Source organism: Pelodiscus sinensis, chromosome 2 (genome assembly GCF_049634645.1).
Source record: "Pelodiscus sinensis isolate JC-2024 chromosome 2, ASM4963464v1, whole genome shotgun sequence".
Classification (NCBI taxonomy): Eukaryota; Metazoa; Chordata; order Testudines; family Trionychidae; genus Pelodiscus; species Pelodiscus sinensis.
Genome location: NC_134712.1, coordinates 244,566,581 through 244,585,060, shown reverse-complemented (window position 1 = coordinate 244,585,060; position 18,480 = coordinate 244,566,581). Strand labels below are relative to the sequence as shown.

General features: G+C 44.1%; 1 protein-coding gene and 1 long non-coding RNA gene across 20 annotated transcripts in view; one reads left to right on the top strand and one right to left on the bottom strand.

Annotated features, from left to right (window-relative positions):
* The window catches only part of LOC142827398 (uncharacterized), a 67,046-nt gene extending 55,662 nt beyond the window's left edge, over window positions 1-11,384 (top strand). For both annotated transcript variants that reach the window (XR_012902127.1, XR_012902128.1), the window contains 2 exons: window positions 8,174-8,269; window positions 10,436-11,384. This is a non-coding gene — a long non-coding RNA (uncharacterized LOC142827398). The remainder of the gene's footprint in view (window positions 1-8,173; window positions 8,270-10,435) is intronic.
* Window positions 1-18,480, bottom strand: part of PRKAG2 (protein kinase AMP-activated non-catalytic subunit gamma 2) — a 385,760-nt gene that overhangs the window by 37,436 nt on the left and 329,844 nt on the right. For 13 of the 18 annotated variants that reach the window (XR_012902124.1, XR_012902125.1, XR_012902126.1 and 10 more), the window contains 4 exons: window positions 12,737-12,818; window positions 6,303-6,361; window positions 3,438-3,491; window positions 816-861 (listed from right to left, as the gene is read on the bottom strand). Coding sequence is in view for 15 of the 18 variants with exons in the window: in XM_075922807.1 (XP_075778922.1) it covers window positions 816-861; window positions 3,438-3,491; window positions 6,303-6,361; window positions 12,737-12,818 (241 nt within the window). In the remaining 3 variants the exon portion in view is untranslated. The remainder of the gene's footprint in view (window positions 1-815; window positions 862-3,437; window positions 3,492-6,302; window positions 6,362-12,736; window positions 12,819-18,480) is intronic. The other 5 variants (XM_075922810.1, XM_075922809.1, XM_075922820.1 and 2 more) reach the window with 3 other exon arrangements.

Genomic DNA, 18,480 nt, shown 5'->3' with positions numbered 1-18,480 from the left:
CAAAGGATTTATGTAAAACAAACACTAAAAATTTTAGCTGGTGATTTTTAGAAGACTAAGGTACAAATTATCAAGGTAATCAACTTCTGATTTTCAATTCTGTGCTTAATTCCATATGAATTGATGATAAACTGTTGTATGACAATCATTTTTATACCACATAATTAAATGTTAGCTTATAATTCTTTCTAAGTTCTCATGTTTAAAAGGTAACTAAGCCCATGACTATAAAATATATTTGAAATTGCTACTATAATTTGTTAACACACATCTGGAAAAAGTAACCAACCAACCCACCAATGGCTACATTCCACAAAGTGTGAAACAGTAGGAGAGATTTTAAAAATTGTAGGCAGCTGGAGACTTCATATTTAGCAACTGTTCCTTAAGGCAAACAAAGTCCTTCTCAAGCTCTCCCACGTTTGGTTATAGTTCAAGACATGACAGTCAAGTGAACATTAAGAGTTTTCAAAGCAGGGTACTGTAATGTTGATTGTGAAGCTGTTACTGAGAGAAAGTAAAATATATAAACCAAGTCATCCAAACAAGTTAAAGATACTCATCTTAAAAGATGCTTAGTTTTTTTTAAAAAAATATGATTTCTGTGAAAGTCCAAAAACTATAGCTTATTATTACTATCATCATCAATATAGTTAGGATTATTGTATCAAGTGCAAAAATAATCAGCGTGAGCAAACAGACTAATTTTAAAAGTCTTTTGAGATAAACTATCCGAGTAACCAAAGCACAATTTTCAGAGATAATCCTAAAATTCCTTAACGGGCATCAATGGATTTTAATAGAAGTGTTCTCACCCCTCCAAGTTTCTATCTTGTGTTCCTCCAGTTCATAGATCTGAACCTACAACGAAAACATGAAAGTCTATAATACTTAAAACATTGTCCCATCACAACCAAAATAAAGTTAGGTTTTAACTAACTTTCAGTTCTGAATTATACTTCATAAAATCAAAGTTGGTCATAATATTTGAAATACATTGGCCCAGTGAAGAGCAGAACTTATTGGCAATAAGACAAAGGGGGAAAAAGGAGTAAAGCTTCTCAACATTAGGTTCAAAGACATATACAAAGTGATTGTGGTATACTGTATCTTACAAAAAAGGCACAAGCCCCAATTAAAAAAAACCATTTTGCAGGTCACTTTTAAAGGAAAATTGATGAACTCTTTATCTGTATTAAGTCATTGAGAAGACCCAGTAATGAAGGATGACAGTGCTAATCACAAAACTGAGGTAAATGCTTTTTCCCCTTTGACAATACTGACCCAGCACTCTACTAAGGTAATAAACTATTCTCCTTGGAGTAGACTTCACTGGGAGATGGGTGCTCAATAGCTTAATTAGAGAGGAGGCTGACAAGTTAATGAGAACAGTGAACCCATCATTTGGGAAAATTAAAAGATATCAAGAAAGTAAAAGTAAGTAGACTAACAGGAGACTGGGGATGCTGAATCTTTCCTTCTCCCTCCAAGGAACTGGTGGAGGGAACCTAATAAATAACATACTGGTGCTTAGAAATGTGGAAAATGTCCACCCTGTGTGTGTGGTGGTCCAAAGGGCTGAGTAGGTAGCCTTGTAACACCACTAAAGAAATAAATGGGGGCATGAATGAACTTTTATTCTCTAAGTGCGTCTACACTACACCATAACTCAAAATAAGATACGCAATTTTAGCTACACGAATTGCATATCTTATTTTGATGCTACTTCAAAATAGGTTTTTTTATCATTTGGCACTGCCTACACAATACCAAATTTCGAAATAAAGTGCTATTCCGAAAGGTTCCTTATGCCTCGTAGAATGAGGTTTACAGGGATGTTGGAATAGCAAGCCTGAAATAATGGGCTTGCTGTGAAGATGCAGGATAGTTATTTCGGGATACTCTGGTATCCTGAAATAGCGCTGCAGTGTAGACATAGCCTAAGACTTCATTTCTCCTTGTACAAGAGAAAGCATGAAGATAATAAGATTTTTCAACCACTGCTGGTGTTTTGTTCACATTATTGAAACCTATTCAACATCACATTCCTGCCCTCCATGACCACTCAGTCACGCTGCCCAATTTCCTGCTGCTCAAATGGCAGCCTTCTGTAGTGTTGTCTCCACCAGATCAGGTGGATGAGGTAGACGAAGCTTTCTTTGGACAACTGAGAGAAGCTTCCAGATTTCAGGTCCTGGTTCTCATGGGCAGAGCTCGCCAGCCATGCTGTCCAGCATTCTGCACATGTGCAGATTGTTCTGCGCATGCGCAGATCGCCCAAACCCGGCTCTTCTCGGATGTAATCTATCTCCTCGCCACGGGTGAATAGATTACATAGATTGTCGAGCCCTGCTCATGGGCGACGTCAATCACCCTGACATCTGTTGGGAGGCCAATACAGCAGTACACAGACAATTCAGGAAGTTTTTGGAGAATGTTGGGGATAACTTCTTGGTACAAGTGCTGAAAGAACCAACCAGGGGCCATGTGCAGCTTGACCTGCTGCTCACAAACAGGGAGGAACTAGTAAGGGAAGTAGAGGTAGGTGACAAGCTGGGAAGCTGTGATCATGAGATGGTAGAAAGTAAGAAAGGAGAAAGTAGCAAAATACACACCCTCGACTTCAGAAAAGCAGACTTTGACTCCCTCAGAGAACTGATGGGCAGGATTCCTTGGGATACTTACATGAAGGGGAAAGGAGTCCAGGAGACCTGGAAGTATTTTAAAGAAGCCATATTAAAGGCACAGGAAGAAACCATCCTGGTGCGCAATAAGAAAAGCAAATATGGTAAGCGACCAGACTGGCTTACCGGGGACATCCATGGTGAGCTTAAACCAAAAAAGGAAGCTTACAAGAAGTGGAAACTTGGACAGCTGACTAGGGAGGACAATATATATATTGCTCAAGAATGTAGGAGACATATGAGGAAGGTGAAAGCGCAACTGGAATTGCAGCTGGCAAGGGATGTGAAGGGTAACAAGAAAGATTTCTATAGGCATGCTAGCAATAAGAGGGTGATCAGAGAGGGCGTGGGGCCCTTACTGAATGAGGGAGGTAACCTAGTGACAGATGATGTGGGAAAAGCTGAAGTACTCAATGCTTTCTTTGCCTCTGTCTTCACGGACAAGGTCAGCTCCCAGACAAATGCAGTAGGCAATGCAGTATGGGAAGGAGGTGGACAGCCCTCGGTGGGGAAAGGACAAGTTAGGAACTATTTAGAAAAGCTAAACATACACAAATCCATGGGTCCAAATTAAATGCATCCAAGGGTACTGAGGGAGTTGGCAAATGTCACTGCGGAGCCATTGGCCATTATCTTTGAAAACTCGTGGAGATCGGGAGAGATCCCGGACGATTGGAAAAAGGCAAATGTAGTACCCATCTTTAAAAAAGAAAAGAAGAAAAATTCAGAGAACTACAGACCAGTCATCCTTACCTCAGTCCCTGGAAAAAACATGCAGGGGATCCTCAAGGAATCCATTTTGAAGCACTGGGAAGAGGGGAAAGTGATCAGGAATAGTCAACATGGATTCACGAAGGGCAAGTAATACCTGACCAATCTGATTATCTTCTACAATGAGGTAATTGGCTCTGTGGATATGGGAAAGTCAGAGGATGTGATATACCTTGACTTTAACAAAGCGTTTGATATGGTCTCCCACAATATTCTTGCCAGCATGTTAAGGGAGTATCGATTGGATAAATGGACTGTAATGTGGATAGAAAGCTGGATAGACTGTCAGGCCCAATCAGTAGTGATCAACGGCTCGATGTCAGGTTGGCAGTCAGTTTCTAGCGGCGTGCCCCAAGGACCGGTTCCTGGACTTGTTTTGTTCAATATCTTTATTAATGAATAAATTAATTTATTTATTCTGGGAGGGGTGGGTGAGATTCTGTGGCCTGCACTGTGCAGGGGGTCAGACTAGATGATCATAATGGTCCCTTCTGACCTTAAAGTCTATGAGACCTGGATGAGGGGATGGATTGCACCGTCAGCAAGTTTGCAGATGACACTAAGCTAGGGGGAGAGGTAGATATGCTGGAGGGCAGGGATAGACAGAGTAGAGCATTGGGCCAAAAGAAATCTGATGAGGCTGAACAAAGACAAGTGTAGAGTCCTGCACTTGGGACGGAAGAATCCCAAGCATTGTTACAGGCTGGGGACTGAATGGCTATGTAGCAGTTCAGCAGAAAAGGACCTGGGGACTACAGTGGATGAGAAACTGGATATGAGTCAACAGTGTGCCCTTGTAGTCAATAAGGCTAATGGCATATTAGGGTGCATTAGGAGCAGTATTGCCAGCAGATCCAGAGAAGTGATTATTCTCCTTTATTCGGCTCTAGTGAGGCCACATCTGGAATACTGTGTCCAGTTCTGGGCCCCCCATTATAGAAAGGATGTGGATGCATTGGAGAGGGTCCAGCAGAGGGTGTCTAAAATGATTTGGGTGCTGGAGCGCATAACCTATGAGGCGAGACTGAAGGATTTAGGTTTGTTTAGTCTTCAGAAAAGAAGAGTGAGAGGGGATTTGATAGCAGCCTTCAACTTCCTGAAGGGAGGTTCCAAAGAGGATGGAGAAAGGCTGTTCACAGTAGTGACAGATGGCAGAACAAGGAGCAATGGTCTCAAGTTACAGTGGGGGCGGTCTAGGTTGGATATTAGGAAAAACTACTTCAGTAGGAGGGTGGCGAAGCACTGGAATGGGTTACCTAGGGAGGTGGTGGAAGCTCCATCCCTAGAAGCGTTTAAGTCTTGGCTTGACAAAGCCCTGGCTGGGTTGATTTAGTTGGGATTGGTCCTGCCTTGGACAGGGGGCTGGACTTGATGTCTCTTCCAGCCCTAAGATTCTATGATTCTTTATGACCTCATCAAAGTTGTTTGTGGCCTTCTGCAATTCACTGACAATTTTCTGAATATACTTTTAGCAGCTTTGTCTCAGGACTCACTATTGCTAAGTCTTGTTTAGTCTTTAAACAACCTTGTCTAGACATGTTAATTTGCATCTCAATAACAGTTACTGTCCTGGCTCTACTCTGGGCTAAGGCACCATCAACTCTTTTGCGAGTCATCTTCAGGTATTTCTGAGGCTTCAGTATTTAGAGGCATGGGGTAAATTAGAATAATTCTTACTAAATTAAATCACTAAATTAAAGGAGGCCAGCCTCATAAACATGATAATTCCTGCAAGGGCCATTCCTTGAAATGTGCCAGAAGACACAGTCACTAGATTACCTAAAGGAACAATTTTTAAAAGCAATATAAAAACAAGATACATGTGAGTAAAACAAACTGATTTTCAGGGTATTGACAAACTACAAAAGAGGTGAGATATTTCAATTGATTCAGTCTAGCTAAGCCATCAGAAATCTTGTTAAAGGCTGATGAAATGAGATTACAACTGTTATTATGACCACATTTTGGAGAGAATATTTCTAAAGGATTAAAACCTGGCTCAGAATTTAGAATATGGTTTGACTTTTGCTGATAATTGCAGTAGATTGGTGGTAAAGCTTGTGGCAATGCAACAGCCTTGAACTTTGTACACAAATCCCTTGGCAATGGTGTTTTAATGCCTTGATGCAAAATAGAAGTGTGTGATCTACATAGCTCACCGCTCTCCCCAAGCACCCAAATTCCCTTTTTCTCTACCTGAATAATATAATATGTCATTCAACATGTGCAAATCACATATTTGGAATCAAATGTAACATAAAACCCTAGAAAACTAGGAGCAAATATTTTTTCTAAGTATTTTTCCACACTAAAATCACTTTTACATAGAACCATTATTTTACACTGGTGTTTAGCTAGACCTTTTACTCCAAAACAGCAAGTCTTAATAGTAATGTAATAGTGCCTGCTGTCCAAAACCAATCAAGAGTCTACATTTAGATTCAGCCACAATTATGGCCCCTCTGAGGCAGGCACCAAACACATACATAATACAAGACAGTCTATGCCTTGAAGAATTTATAGTATAACTAGAAAAGAAAAAAGGGAAAGAAATTTTACCCACATTTACAGATGAGAAAATGAGGCAAAGAGAGGCTAAGCAATTTGCCTAAGATCACAGCAAGTTTGTGGCACACCTGGAAATTTAATCCCAGACCTCCAGAGTCCCAAGTCCAGTGCTTTGACCACAAAGCTATCCTTTCTTCTCAAAAGTGCAATAAAGCATTTTGATAGCAATTTAAGTTTCTAAAGGCTGTACAAATATTAATCAATTTTCAATGCTTTTGATTTGCATTTATGCATGTTATGGTTGTTAATGATACAATTAAAGCCTAATATGGTACTTACCATTGGAGACTTATAGTATCTATGAAGTATATTAATGAAATCTGTAATTGTTAACATTCCTGTAAAAAGTAGGAAAAAACAGCACTTTAAATAAGCATCACAAAATTATCTTGTTTTTATGCTTTTAAAAATATTTACTTCTAAACTGGTATACTTCATTGTTGTGAACTAAATGAACACAACGTATTAGGAGCTTTATAAATACCAATCATTTAAAAAAAATGTGCATGCTAAAATTCTCCAGGGTTAGCACAGACAGACAGAAAGAATACTCTGTATTGGTAGGAATTGGAACAAAAGCTCTGGATCTGTATTTTGCAGCTGGCCCTTTTCTCTAACAGTTTTAGCCAAACAAAACCCTGAACTAGGATTGCCTCTCCCGCAACTTGGGGGGGAGCGCAGGGGATAAAAGCTTTCAAAATCTCGTTACTCAGTTTGGGACTCAGGCCCACCCCTTTTAGGAGTCAAACATTCTCTTTTAGGAGTCAAACATTCACACTTTAGGAAAATACAAGCTATCAAGCAGTTTCATTGATATGGTTATCCAGTCTGATCTCCTGTATAACACAGGCCAAAGAATGTCACTGATAATGGCTGCAGCAAGATCACAACTTCTGTTTGAACTACAACATTTATTCTGGAATTATATGCAGTTATGACACAAAAGATTAAGTGACAGTCCTTAGGCATATAGAAAAATGCAATGTTCAGCTGTAATACCAAACTATCAATAAGTAAAATAAAAATGGAGCAAATATCATACCACCTAACTCAATACTATAGGTTGGACCTCCCCTCATCCGGCACCCCTTGGACCTGACCAGTCCCAAATGAGGGGATTTGCCAGACCAAGGCCAATATGGCCCATGCTGTCCTGCTGCCCTTGGCTAGGGCTCCAACTGCAGCCTGCCCGGCTGCTGCTGCTGCCTTTAGGATTGGAGCTCTGTAGCTGGTGATAAAGCTTGCTGCCAGGGCCGGAGCTCTGTGGCCTGGGATAGAGCTCCGCGGCCGGGGCTGGAGCTGGAGCTCTGCTGCTGCCAGAGCTCTGCAGCTGCTACTGCCGTCCCCAAGCTCCATGGCCGGATCCAGAGTTCTGCGGCTGCCACACCCCCATTACTGCCTGGCAGCAGGGGCCAGAGCTCCCTGCTGCACCTCCTGCCCCTCCATGCTTTGTCCCCTGGCTCCCAGCTGAGTCTCTGTGACCACCCCCCGCCCGCCACTCCCTATACCTGGGCTCTGTGGTCCAGGAACATCCATGGTCTGCCAGACCAGAGAGTCCTGGTTAAGAGAGGAACAACCTGTACTCCTGTGGCAGAACTTCTGAATGACATATAAAACAAGTGTTCAGGAAAAAGTAGTTTTCAGAGGTTAACTTTAATTGACCAGAAATTTGAGACGAGCAGAAATCAAAATTCATCATTGACCAAGGCAATCCTTCATGAAATTATAGTGTTTCCCAGGAGTTTGAAATAAGAAAGCATCTATCACTTATGTCCAAGAATCTCTCAGTCTGCATGCCAGGTTACACAGAAACTCTCAGGAAGATCCTAAACTATAGTATTCACAGTCCCTCGGTGTTTATGCTTTCTACTTTTCAATCCATAAAGAACACAGTTTGACATATACACATAGTCTCAACAGCTTACTAGGATATTAAAGTAAGACAGTAAAGGACCAATTCTAAGCCCCACGTGGGGGGAATGGGTTTTTAAGGTGGGTGAAAGTTCTGTAGACCCTTCCAGAATCTTTTAGAGATAGGGTGTGAAAATATGGAGTGAAAATATGGAGAATCCATCAATGGGAGGGTGGAAGGCCATAATGGCGGCCATGTGCACCCGGAGTGAGGAAATTGACACATTTTATTGTTTTAGGTGCATGACGTATTCCAGTACTTGGTGGAGCGGCACCCTAGATGGTTTGATTGCCCTGTGTGTGCACCACTGTGTAAACTGGTGCCACTTGTATAGGTGAGTCTTGCGTGTTGTTTGTCTCCTGCTACGCAGTAGAAAATTTTTCACTGGTTGGGAGCTCTGTTGCTTCGCTTCTGAGAACCAGATAGGTACCATGCCATCAGATTCAGCATTTGTAGTTGGGGGTGAAGTACTGACCCCTGGTTCTGGGAGAGCAGATCTGGGCAGTTCGGAAGGTCATAGAGACAGGTGATAAAGACTTGTAAACCATGTCTGTTGGGGCCAGGCTGGGGCTATCAAGATCACTGGGCCCCATCCGTCTGTATCTTCTGGAGGACGTTGGGAATGGGTGGGAAGGCATACAATAGGTGGGCCCCTCAAGTGAGAAGCATGGCATCACCCAGGAAGCCATGTCCTATGCCCACTCGCAAGCAGTACTGGGAGCATTTGGAGTTCTGCCTGCTGACAAAGAGATCTATCTGTGGTCGCCCCCATCGTGGAACAACTTGTGGATGATCTGGTTGTGTAGTTCCCACTCATGTTCTGTGAGGAAGTTGCGGCTGAAGATATCTGCCATAAAGTTGTTGTCACCAGGTAGGTATTCTGCTAAAATAGTAATATTGTGGTGGATGCACCAATTCCAAAGCCTGATCACCTCTGCGCATAGCAACTGGGATCTTGCACATAGTTGTCATTGTCGGTGAGGAAATGCACAGAAGAGTCTGGGATGTAAGGAAGGAAGTGTTTCCATGCGTTGTGGACTGCTCAAAGCTCAAGCTTTGTATGCAGTCTTGACTCGTCTTTGGACCATTTCCTTTGTGCAAACTATTGCTGGAAGTGTGCATCCCATCCCATCCCATCAGTGAGGCGTCTGTCATAATTTGTTTGGACGGCTGTTCCCAGTGGAAAGGCATCCTGTTGCAGAGGTTGTGTGCCTGTGTCCACCACTGTAGGGAGGTGAAACATGCCTGTGCATCTGACGGCTGGCTGGTGTGTACACTGAAGAGATCCAGAGTTAGAAATAGCAGAAGTGCAGCCTAGCATGCGGGACCACATATGTCATAGCCACCATGTGCCCCATAAGTTTGAGGCACACTATGTTGGGCTAGTGGTAATGATCATAACGAGGTTTCTTATATTGTTGAAACAGTGTTTGGGGAGATAGGCCTGAGCTGTTGTGGAGTCTATACAAGCCCCTAAGAACTCCAAAGATTGTGTGGGGCGTAGTATGGATTTCTGCTCATTGATAATGAAGCCCGGTGACTGAAGCTTGGTCTTCATGAATATGATCATGTCTTTGATGGTCCGTTGTGAGGGACCTCAGATAAGACAATCCCTTAGCTAGATACTTATGGTGGTGGCATGGGTGTAGCTGTGACCCCAGGTGATCTAGAGTTAGTGTGGGATACTAGGAGGCGGCTGGAGCTAGCCCTGTCAGTCTTCTGTGCCACAGAAGAATGTTGTGCTGTAGGTTGGCAATGTGCTGAGGATCTTGACTGTGCCCATGGCGAGCCAAGTGCCATTAATGCCAGTGGTGCCTCTGTCACCACAGGACCCTTGCTAGGTGCCCTTTTTGTGGTAGGTGATCTTGAGGGCTGTTTCGAGCGCATCTTTGAGCCCGTTATTGAGGAAGCTCAAGACTTTGCCATGCCTGAAGTGCCTGGTTCATCTTCTTTGCTAATTCTTGAGGGGAGAGTGTGAGCTGGTGAGGGTCTAGTTTCTGAGCATGTTCCCTGAGGTGAAGGGCTTGGAAGTTTTCCTTTAGGAGAAACTGCGCTTGAGCCCTTATTGCCCCCTTGATAATTATGGGGGCTAGGGATCTATCCATAGGCTGTGTGCACACTGTGAGCTCCCTTTCTTTATGAGCTCTTGCTGTGAGGCTATGGCAATGAACACATTACTGAGGTACATGTGTGTCCCCCAAACAGCACATACATTCCCTGTGGGCATCCGAAGCTGGCATAAATTCTGAGCATTTGCCACATCTTTTCTCCTTAGGAGAGCCTGGCATGCCTCCCAGAAGCTAGCTGTATTTGTACAAGCAGCGCTGACTGCTTGTGGGTCGCTGGTTCCTGTTTCTTTTCCTTTGCTTGCCGCGGCTTGCTATTAGCGGTGGTAAAAGCTGGTGGTGGCGACTTTTTTTTTTCCCTGTGTAAAGAGAAGGGAGTCCTAAGTGCCTTAAGACTATCTGTGCTGATAAAGTGGTTCTGCGTTGTCTTGCAGGGCATACCGAGGAGGAGAGAATGAGCTGTCTGTGGCCGAGGGTGATGAAGAAGTAGAAGTGGGCTGCGCATTATTTCAAAGGCGGGAGCACAGCTCTCCACTCGTGCATGCACAGCCTGACTAATCACTGCTCTCAAAGTCTCTGATCTGTGGTGCTGGGACGAGCCTGACACCAACTGTGGAGCAGCCACAGGGACATCACTTGCAGAAGAAACTAAAGAATATAAGTGACAAGTATCAGAGGGATAGCCATGTTAGTCTATTTATACCTGCCTCTGGAATTTCCACTACATGCATCTGACGAAGTGGGTCTTTGCCACCGAAAGCTTATGTTCCAATAAATCTGTTAGGATATGTCTATTAAGCTAATTCAAATTAACGCATCTACACACAAAAACTATTTTGAAATAGTGTTTTGCTATTTTGAAATAGCGCGTCCACACTGAGTGGACCCTGAACCAAAGTTAAGGCTGGCTGGAACGAGTGCCGGCAGGGCATCAGGTTAGGACTAAGTGTGTGGGGCTGCTGCCTGAGACTACCTGAGCTCCGTGCTTAAAGGGACCCTACTCCCACCCCGGACAGACAGTTCTCAGGGTCCCCCGCTTGCTTATCTACCTTGATGAGGGACAGCAAAGTAGTGCTGTCTTGGAGTGCCCTGAGCGCCCACACTCGGGACACCACAGCACTCAGCCACATGGAGCCAGAGCTGCCCCTGGGCACGCACGCTGTGCACCTCGTGGGGTTGTTGCCATCAGCCTGGCTGCACTTGCTGCAGGCTGCCATGCAGAGGGTCCATCAGGCTGTCAGGATCCAGGAGGCCCTGTGGGAGAGTGTCCACCTCGAGGAGCCCTCAGAGACACCCCTGTCCTCCCTACCGGGGGCTCGTGCCCCATTCCTCCCTCACGTCCTTCCCTAGCCCTCCTTCCTGATGTCAAATAAATGAACCTCTGGAGAGACTGGGAAAAGGAGGTGGGAGGGGGAAGAGAGAAGGTGGGAGAGGGGAGGGGGAAACCTGAGAGGAGGGAGCTGGAAAGGGGAAGGAAGGGAAAGAAGGGGAGGGGAAGCTCAGGGTTGGGGGTCTCGCCGGACCAACTTGATTTTCATGTAAACCTGCTCCTGGGTTCGCATGTGGCCTTTGGTGGCCAGGCTGGCAGCTATCCTGCAATAGACGGCCGCATTCCTCCATCTAGTGTGGAGATCATAGACATTGGGGGCATCCCCCCCCAAACCTGAATAAGGTCCATGATCTCCACCCTGGACCAGGAAGGCGCCCACCTTCTCCGGGCTCAGTCAGGCTCCTGGGAGCTGGCAGACTGCTCCTGGGGAGCGGTGGAGGGCTGGCTGCCAGTGGCTTGCTGGTTCATGTTTTGGGGCCACTGGGTCAGGGACCCTGGTGGCAAGTGCTGGCTCTGGGCTGGCAGGCTTGGAGCTGGCACAGGCATTGTGGCCAGAGTCTACCCCTTTAATGGCTCCAGGGCTGGGGGAGAGGAGAGTAAGTTTTCCTGGTTGTGCCTAGAGTGGCCACTAGGGCTCCCTGGGAAGGGCTGGAGGCCCCCCAATTTCGAATTAAGTGTCTACATAGCACTTAATTTGAAACAGCTATTTTGAATTTGGCGTTACTCCTTGTAGAATGAGGTTTACCAAATTTGAATTAAGCGCTCAGCTATTCCGAATTAATTTTGAAATAGTGGTTTGCATGTATAGACGCTATTAAAGTTAATTCGAAATAACGGCTGTTATTTCGAATTAACTTTGCAGTGTAGACATACCCTTAGTCTATAAGGTGCCACAAGACTTCTCATTGTTCTTAAGGAATATAAATACTTCTTTAAAATGTTAACTGGTTAAACAATATAATTTTAATTGTTTAACTGATTAACCAGGGTCTGGCTAGCTTTCGTGGGCCAGACCCACTTCCTCAGATCATATTCTGGAAGAGAATTGGCATGACCATATATACCAAAGGAATACAATGAAAAAAGTGAACACATTATTAAACTGACACTTGTTTTAGCAAGATCAGACTAACACAGCTACCTATTACTATTTTTTCTGACAGAGGCAGCAAGGGGGAGGGTAGAGCGACTAGTTGAGTTCCTACTCAACAAGTATTTGCTTACTGGACAGTCGACTACATCTCTAATTTCAGCCTTTGCTGGAGGAGTATAAAACAAAAAAAAACAAAAACCCTCTCCACCAGATGCATCTCTAGAATGTACAACACAATACAGCTAACACTGGCCCCTTTCTCCACCACAACCTCACATTAATTCCCTGCTGAAAAACACCAGAACTCCTTACCTACAAAACTCTGTTTTTTACTTTCCCACAGTGGAGCTGCTCGAACACCATTTGCTACCAAGGCAAAGAAAGCCTTCTTTACCTGTCAGAAGAAAAAACAACCAAACATAACCATATTGATGTTAAGCCATCATATTAGAAGAGATCAACAGGGTAGTATATATATGTAGAATCACTAATAAAAATGCAGTCAGTGGATAGTTCATGATTAAAAATAAAAACCACATTTTAAAATGGTTAAAAGCTAACCAAAAACAAGATAAAAATATTTTATCTTATGCAGTTGCTTGTATTTTACATGAGTCTCTGCTACAGAAATTAGATACAGCCAGAAAAGTATGTCCATGCTTTACCTCAAATTTGCTTTTTCATCAGTTTTATGTCATATGCTTAAGGCGATGAACAAATAGACTGAACTAAACAAAGAAAAATACACCACCTATAATAGTGTAAGAGAACTCTCAAGAATACAGTTTGATAGCGATTGTAATATCTTTATAAAGATTATACTGAGTCACCTGAAAAAGCATAGCCAGCTGAACATTGAATGTAGCAAAATTTGCATGAGAAAAGGTAAAAACTGAAGGCATCATTTCCATTTCCTTTCCTGTCAGTTTTTGAGCTCTTGAATGATTATACAAGTTTCTTTTAAAAACAAAGAAAACTCAGCTTCATCTGATTAAGTTGTTAAGTAAGCAAGTTTTGCTGCAAGAGAATCATAGGGCACAAATTTTCCTTCCTATTTAAAATAATTTTCTTTTCTGTTTCAAAAGTCACAAGTTATATATGTGGTCTTTAAAATAAAAATCCTGTTATATTTGAACATCGATTATATGCATCAGATGGTCACAATTTAACTTTTCAACGATACAGCATTTAAAAAAAATGGAATATTAGTGCTCGTGAAAAATTTTATCAGATAGACAAAACAACACAATAGAGAACTCCCCCCCCCATTAATAGAATCATTCTTTGAAGGCAAGACATTCATCTCTTTGAAGAAGAACCAACAGAAATTAGAAGGGCAGAGTTTGAGGAGTGTTACAAGGTGCAAAAAGCAAACACTTCTAGAGAACCATGAGCAGAGAAATTAATTCATGTAAAGATACATGAAGCTCGAGAATGGGAAAATTCTGTCTTACCTATGAATGTTCATTTAAGGACCCTCCATGTCAGAGCCTCAAAGTGGGGAACTCCCTGGAGGCAAACTAGATCTCTGTTTTGAGTTTGGGCTTGGGATCATCCCTCAGGAAAAAATGGTGACCTACCTTTCTGTAACTTTTGTTCAAGATGCGTTGCTCATGTCCATTCCATTCTAGGGGTGTGTCTAGACTACAGAGTTTTGTCGACAAAAGTGGACTTTTGTCGACAAAACTATACCTGCGTCTACACTACCGCTGAGTTCTGTCGACATAACGTCGACAGAACTCAGCAGTTTTGTCGACGCTGGTAAACCTCATTTTACGAGGCATAACACCTTCTGTCGACAGAGTTTCTGTCGACAGAAGGTGTTATTGAATGTAAACTATCCTTTGCGTCTACACTACCATGTCGACAAAGCAGCTTGCTTTGTCGACAGAACTCAATGTAGTCTAGACGCTCTTTGTCGACAGAAGTTTTGTCGACAGTATCTGTCGACAAAACTTCTGTCGACAGAAGCCTGTAGTCTAGACGTACCCTAGGTGTGCACATGCCCATGTGCACAGTTGTTGGAGACTTTTGCTTTAGCAGTACCGACAGCTCTGGCACCCTCTGAAGTGCCACACTCATGTGTCGGTACATCAGGTGCCGCCAGCTCTACACCCTCTTAGTTCCTTTTTGTTGGCAACTCCAACAGAGGGGGAGGAGAGCAGGTAATGAACAACACATCTCTAAAAACAACAGTTATGAAAATGTAGGTAACCATATTTTCTTCTAGTGTTTACTCATGTCAATTCCATTCTAGGTGGTTCACAAGCAGTATTCCTGGAGGTGAACTCAGAGTTCACAGACATGCAGCTTATAATACAGTTCTACCAAAGCCAGCATCATCTCAGGCTCTCAGTGCATAATGATATGTAAATCTGCAAATGGACAACCAAATGGCAGCACTCTGCAGATATCTGGAATTGTCACATGGATCAGAATGAGTCTTGCATTCTAGTTGAGTGGGCTGTTGCTGGTGGAGGCACATTTGTCTGATCATTGCAAAATGGAAGCAAGCGGTGATCTAAGAGGAGACTCAATGAACTGTGTCTACTGGCAAAATGAGCTGGTTCTCTCAACGTAGAAAGTTAGAGTTTTTCTGATGTCCAGGGAGCACAACCTATGTTCCTTTTCAGACTTATGAGGCTTTGGGAAGAAAACTTACAAAATTATGTCCTGACTTGTGTGAAAGTGCAAAACCACCTTTGCCAGGAAAGTTGTATGCTGCCACAGCTGGACCTTGTAGTTGGAAAGCACTGTATAGGGCAGTTCTACAGTTCTAAGGTAAGTGCCCTAATCTTGGGCACCCTTTGAAGTTATTGCCACCAAGAATGGCATCTTCAAAGAGAGCAGAAAAATTGAATAAAATGCCAGTAGTTCAAAGGGAATTCTCATGAGCCACACAAACACCAGATTCAGGTTCCATAGTGGGATGGAAGTCTCAGACCTGAGGGGTGACTTGCTCCACACGTTTCAAGAACTCAAGGGTCATGTTATGACCAAAGACCAACCTATTCTGGAAAATAAGGTGAAAGACTGATATGGCAACCAAGTGGACAAATCCTGGAACTTAAGATGCATAAGATAGCCTAGGCTCAACTGCAGTGAGGCCTGCTCAGGCATAACCACTTGGACTAAAACCCAGCATGTGAATCACTTCCTTTTGACCAGGTAGGTTGACCAGGTAGGTAATGGAGGACTTTCTACTACCCAGTAGGCACTCCTGGACATGGGTGAACATTCCTATTCTTCAGCAGTTAACCATGCAGCAACTACAATGTAAGGAACAACACTGCTACATTCAAGTGCAGGAGCCTGCCACAATTCTGGAATACAAGATCCAGCCAGAGCTGAAGGTCCATCAGCTTACTGAACCAGGGCTGGTGAGGCCAAGCTGGAGGTATCAGGATAATTTTGTCCCTGTCCTGCTTGATCTTCATGAGTATTGTGATGAAACTGTGGGAAAGTGTACATCAGAGCCCTTGATCATGGGAGTAAGACGGTGTCTGACAAGGAACTCCTGATGAACCCCAAAAATGAGAACAGGTGGCATTTTCTGTTCTAATGAGTCACAAATAAGGAAGCAAGAGAGAGACTATTTTGCACTTGATCCTGTGACCTGCCATTGATAAAATTATCACTGAGATAAGTATAAACATGGACTCCCTGATGATGTCTGAGGTATGTGGCTACCAGTGCCATGCATTTTGTAAACACCCATGGGGTCAAGGAGGGGCTAATGGGAAACTCCATGAACTGGAAGCAACACCAACCCACCAGAAAATGAAGATATAAAATAAGCGTCTTTAGTGGCATACCAGTCACCTGGATCCAGGGAGCGAATGATGGAGGCCAGTGAAACTATGTGGAACTTCTGGAAGTACTTGTTGAGTCCATTCAGATTCTTAAGAAGTCCATAATGGTTCTTAAGCCCCTTTTGCTTTCAGGATCAGGAAATAAGAATAGAAAGCTTTCCTCTTTATTTCCTGGGGGACCTCCTCCACCGTCCCCAGCTGTAGGAATCTGTCCACCTCCAGAATGAGGAATTGCTCTGAGATGGGTTTCTCAAGAAGGACAGGTAACAGGATGTGTGTGTGGAGGTGGGGGCACGGAGGGGTGAGGATGGCCAAGAAGTGGATTATATAGCCCAACAACACAATCTCTAGCACCCAGTGGTCCAAGGTAACCTGCGATCAGGCCAAAAAAGAGATATGGAAACAGTTGAGGAAAATATCTGTGGAGATAGCTAAAGTGTTGCTCTTGAGCAAGTGCACCCTCAAAATGCATGCTTCTGCCCCTGTGGTGTTTTACCAGGCCATTGTCCAAGTGAACAGTGAGAGAAAGGGCGGCAGCAACTAAAACTAGTGCCCCTTCTTGTAGACCCCGGTTGAGGCTGCCAAAGCAGCCAGAATTGCTTCTTCGCCGACTGAGACACCTGCAATCCCAGTGAGCAGAGTGTGGCCTGAGCGTCCTTCAGTCTGTGCATTCTCATTTCCATTTTGCTCTGCAAAGAATCTAACTCTATTCAATTGGAGATATTGCATCAAGGACTGCTTCTTCTGGGGGCAGGCCTTTAGTCTGAAGCCAAGAACTGTGCCTCATCACCACTGCCAAAAGAATCACTCTGGCCATTTGGAGGGAACACCAAACTGCTGCTGTACCCTCTTCAACAAAGGGCCTTGAATTCTTGGGCCACCTCTGGGGACATGGAGTCCTTAAACTTATGATGGGAGTCCCACAGGTAAAAGTTCTCTCTCCAAAAGATCCTCATGGTTCATGACTCTGAATTGAAGGCTAGCTGAAATAAATTTTCCTCCTGAAAAGGTCCAGTCTCTTGGCTTCCTTATTTTTGGGGAATATTTTTGTCCTTGCTTGTCTCTCTTGTTGGCTGCCAAAACTACCAACAACCTTAGGGGCAGGGGAGTGTATAATTATTCATACCCCTGAGAAGGAACAAAATATTACTTCTGAGATTCTTAGAAATGGGCAGGATTGAGGATGGGGTTTGCTAGAAGGCTTTGACAAACTTTAGGACTCCTTTGTGCACCAGGAGCACACCACAGTGGGGGTGGATGTGGAGAGCACATTAAATGAAGTGTCTGCTTGCCCTGCCATCTCTTGTGCCTCCAGGCCTAAGTTAGTGGTCACCATTTGAGGCAGGGTTTAGTGCTTCGTAAAGTCATCTAGTAGGCTAGCACTAAAGGGCCAGCCAAAGCCTCATGTAGAGAGGAGGAGAATGACTGAACCACCAAGGAAGGCACAAGGCATCATTCCCTGTGGGGGGAGAAGGTCTCAGGGTGTGTGCTCACCCCTTCACCTCAGCATTTGCTTGTGCTTTGCTATTGAGCCTGGGTGCCATTTAATGCTTATCTGATACAGCAAATGATGGTTGGTGTAATGAGGACATCAGCATGATTGGCATGCCCCAAGCATTCCGGTAGGGCCATTGCTTTGGCCTCTGGTCCTTCTGCCAGGACAGCATCGTTGAGGCGAACACAGACTCAGGAGCCCACTCACAACATGCTGTCTCAGCAAGAGGCTAAACTCCCTTTCCATGCTGGAGGAATCCTCTTCTGGTGACCTTCACAGAGCTGTCGATGTCTGAATCTAGTATCTGACCATTACCATGGGTGAATGGTGCCTTGAGCAGGCAGACTGGTGCTGGGAGTAAGAAGAGCATCTCTTTGGTTTAGGCCCGTGGTGTCCAACCAGTTCTGAAGCAGAAGCCACTATAGTGTCTACTGCTATAGCAAACTAGCCCCACTCACCTAGCTAAACAGACACATGTGGCTAGCGCGTTGGACACCATGAATCTAAGCAATGGTACTCATTGATATGGAGAGGGCTGACATGAGGATGACTGATGCTGATCATACAGTGCCCAGCACTTCCCTCTGGGCAAGTCTCAAAAGGGTGGAGATTGGATGGGCAAAGAGAGGGATCTGTGCTGATGCAGAAACCAGGTGAATGGTGAAAAAGAACGCTGCTTCAGTTCCAGAGTCTGGCAGCATTTCCTTGCCCTCAGGGACCTGTGCCCCTGTTACTCTGGCATGGGCCAG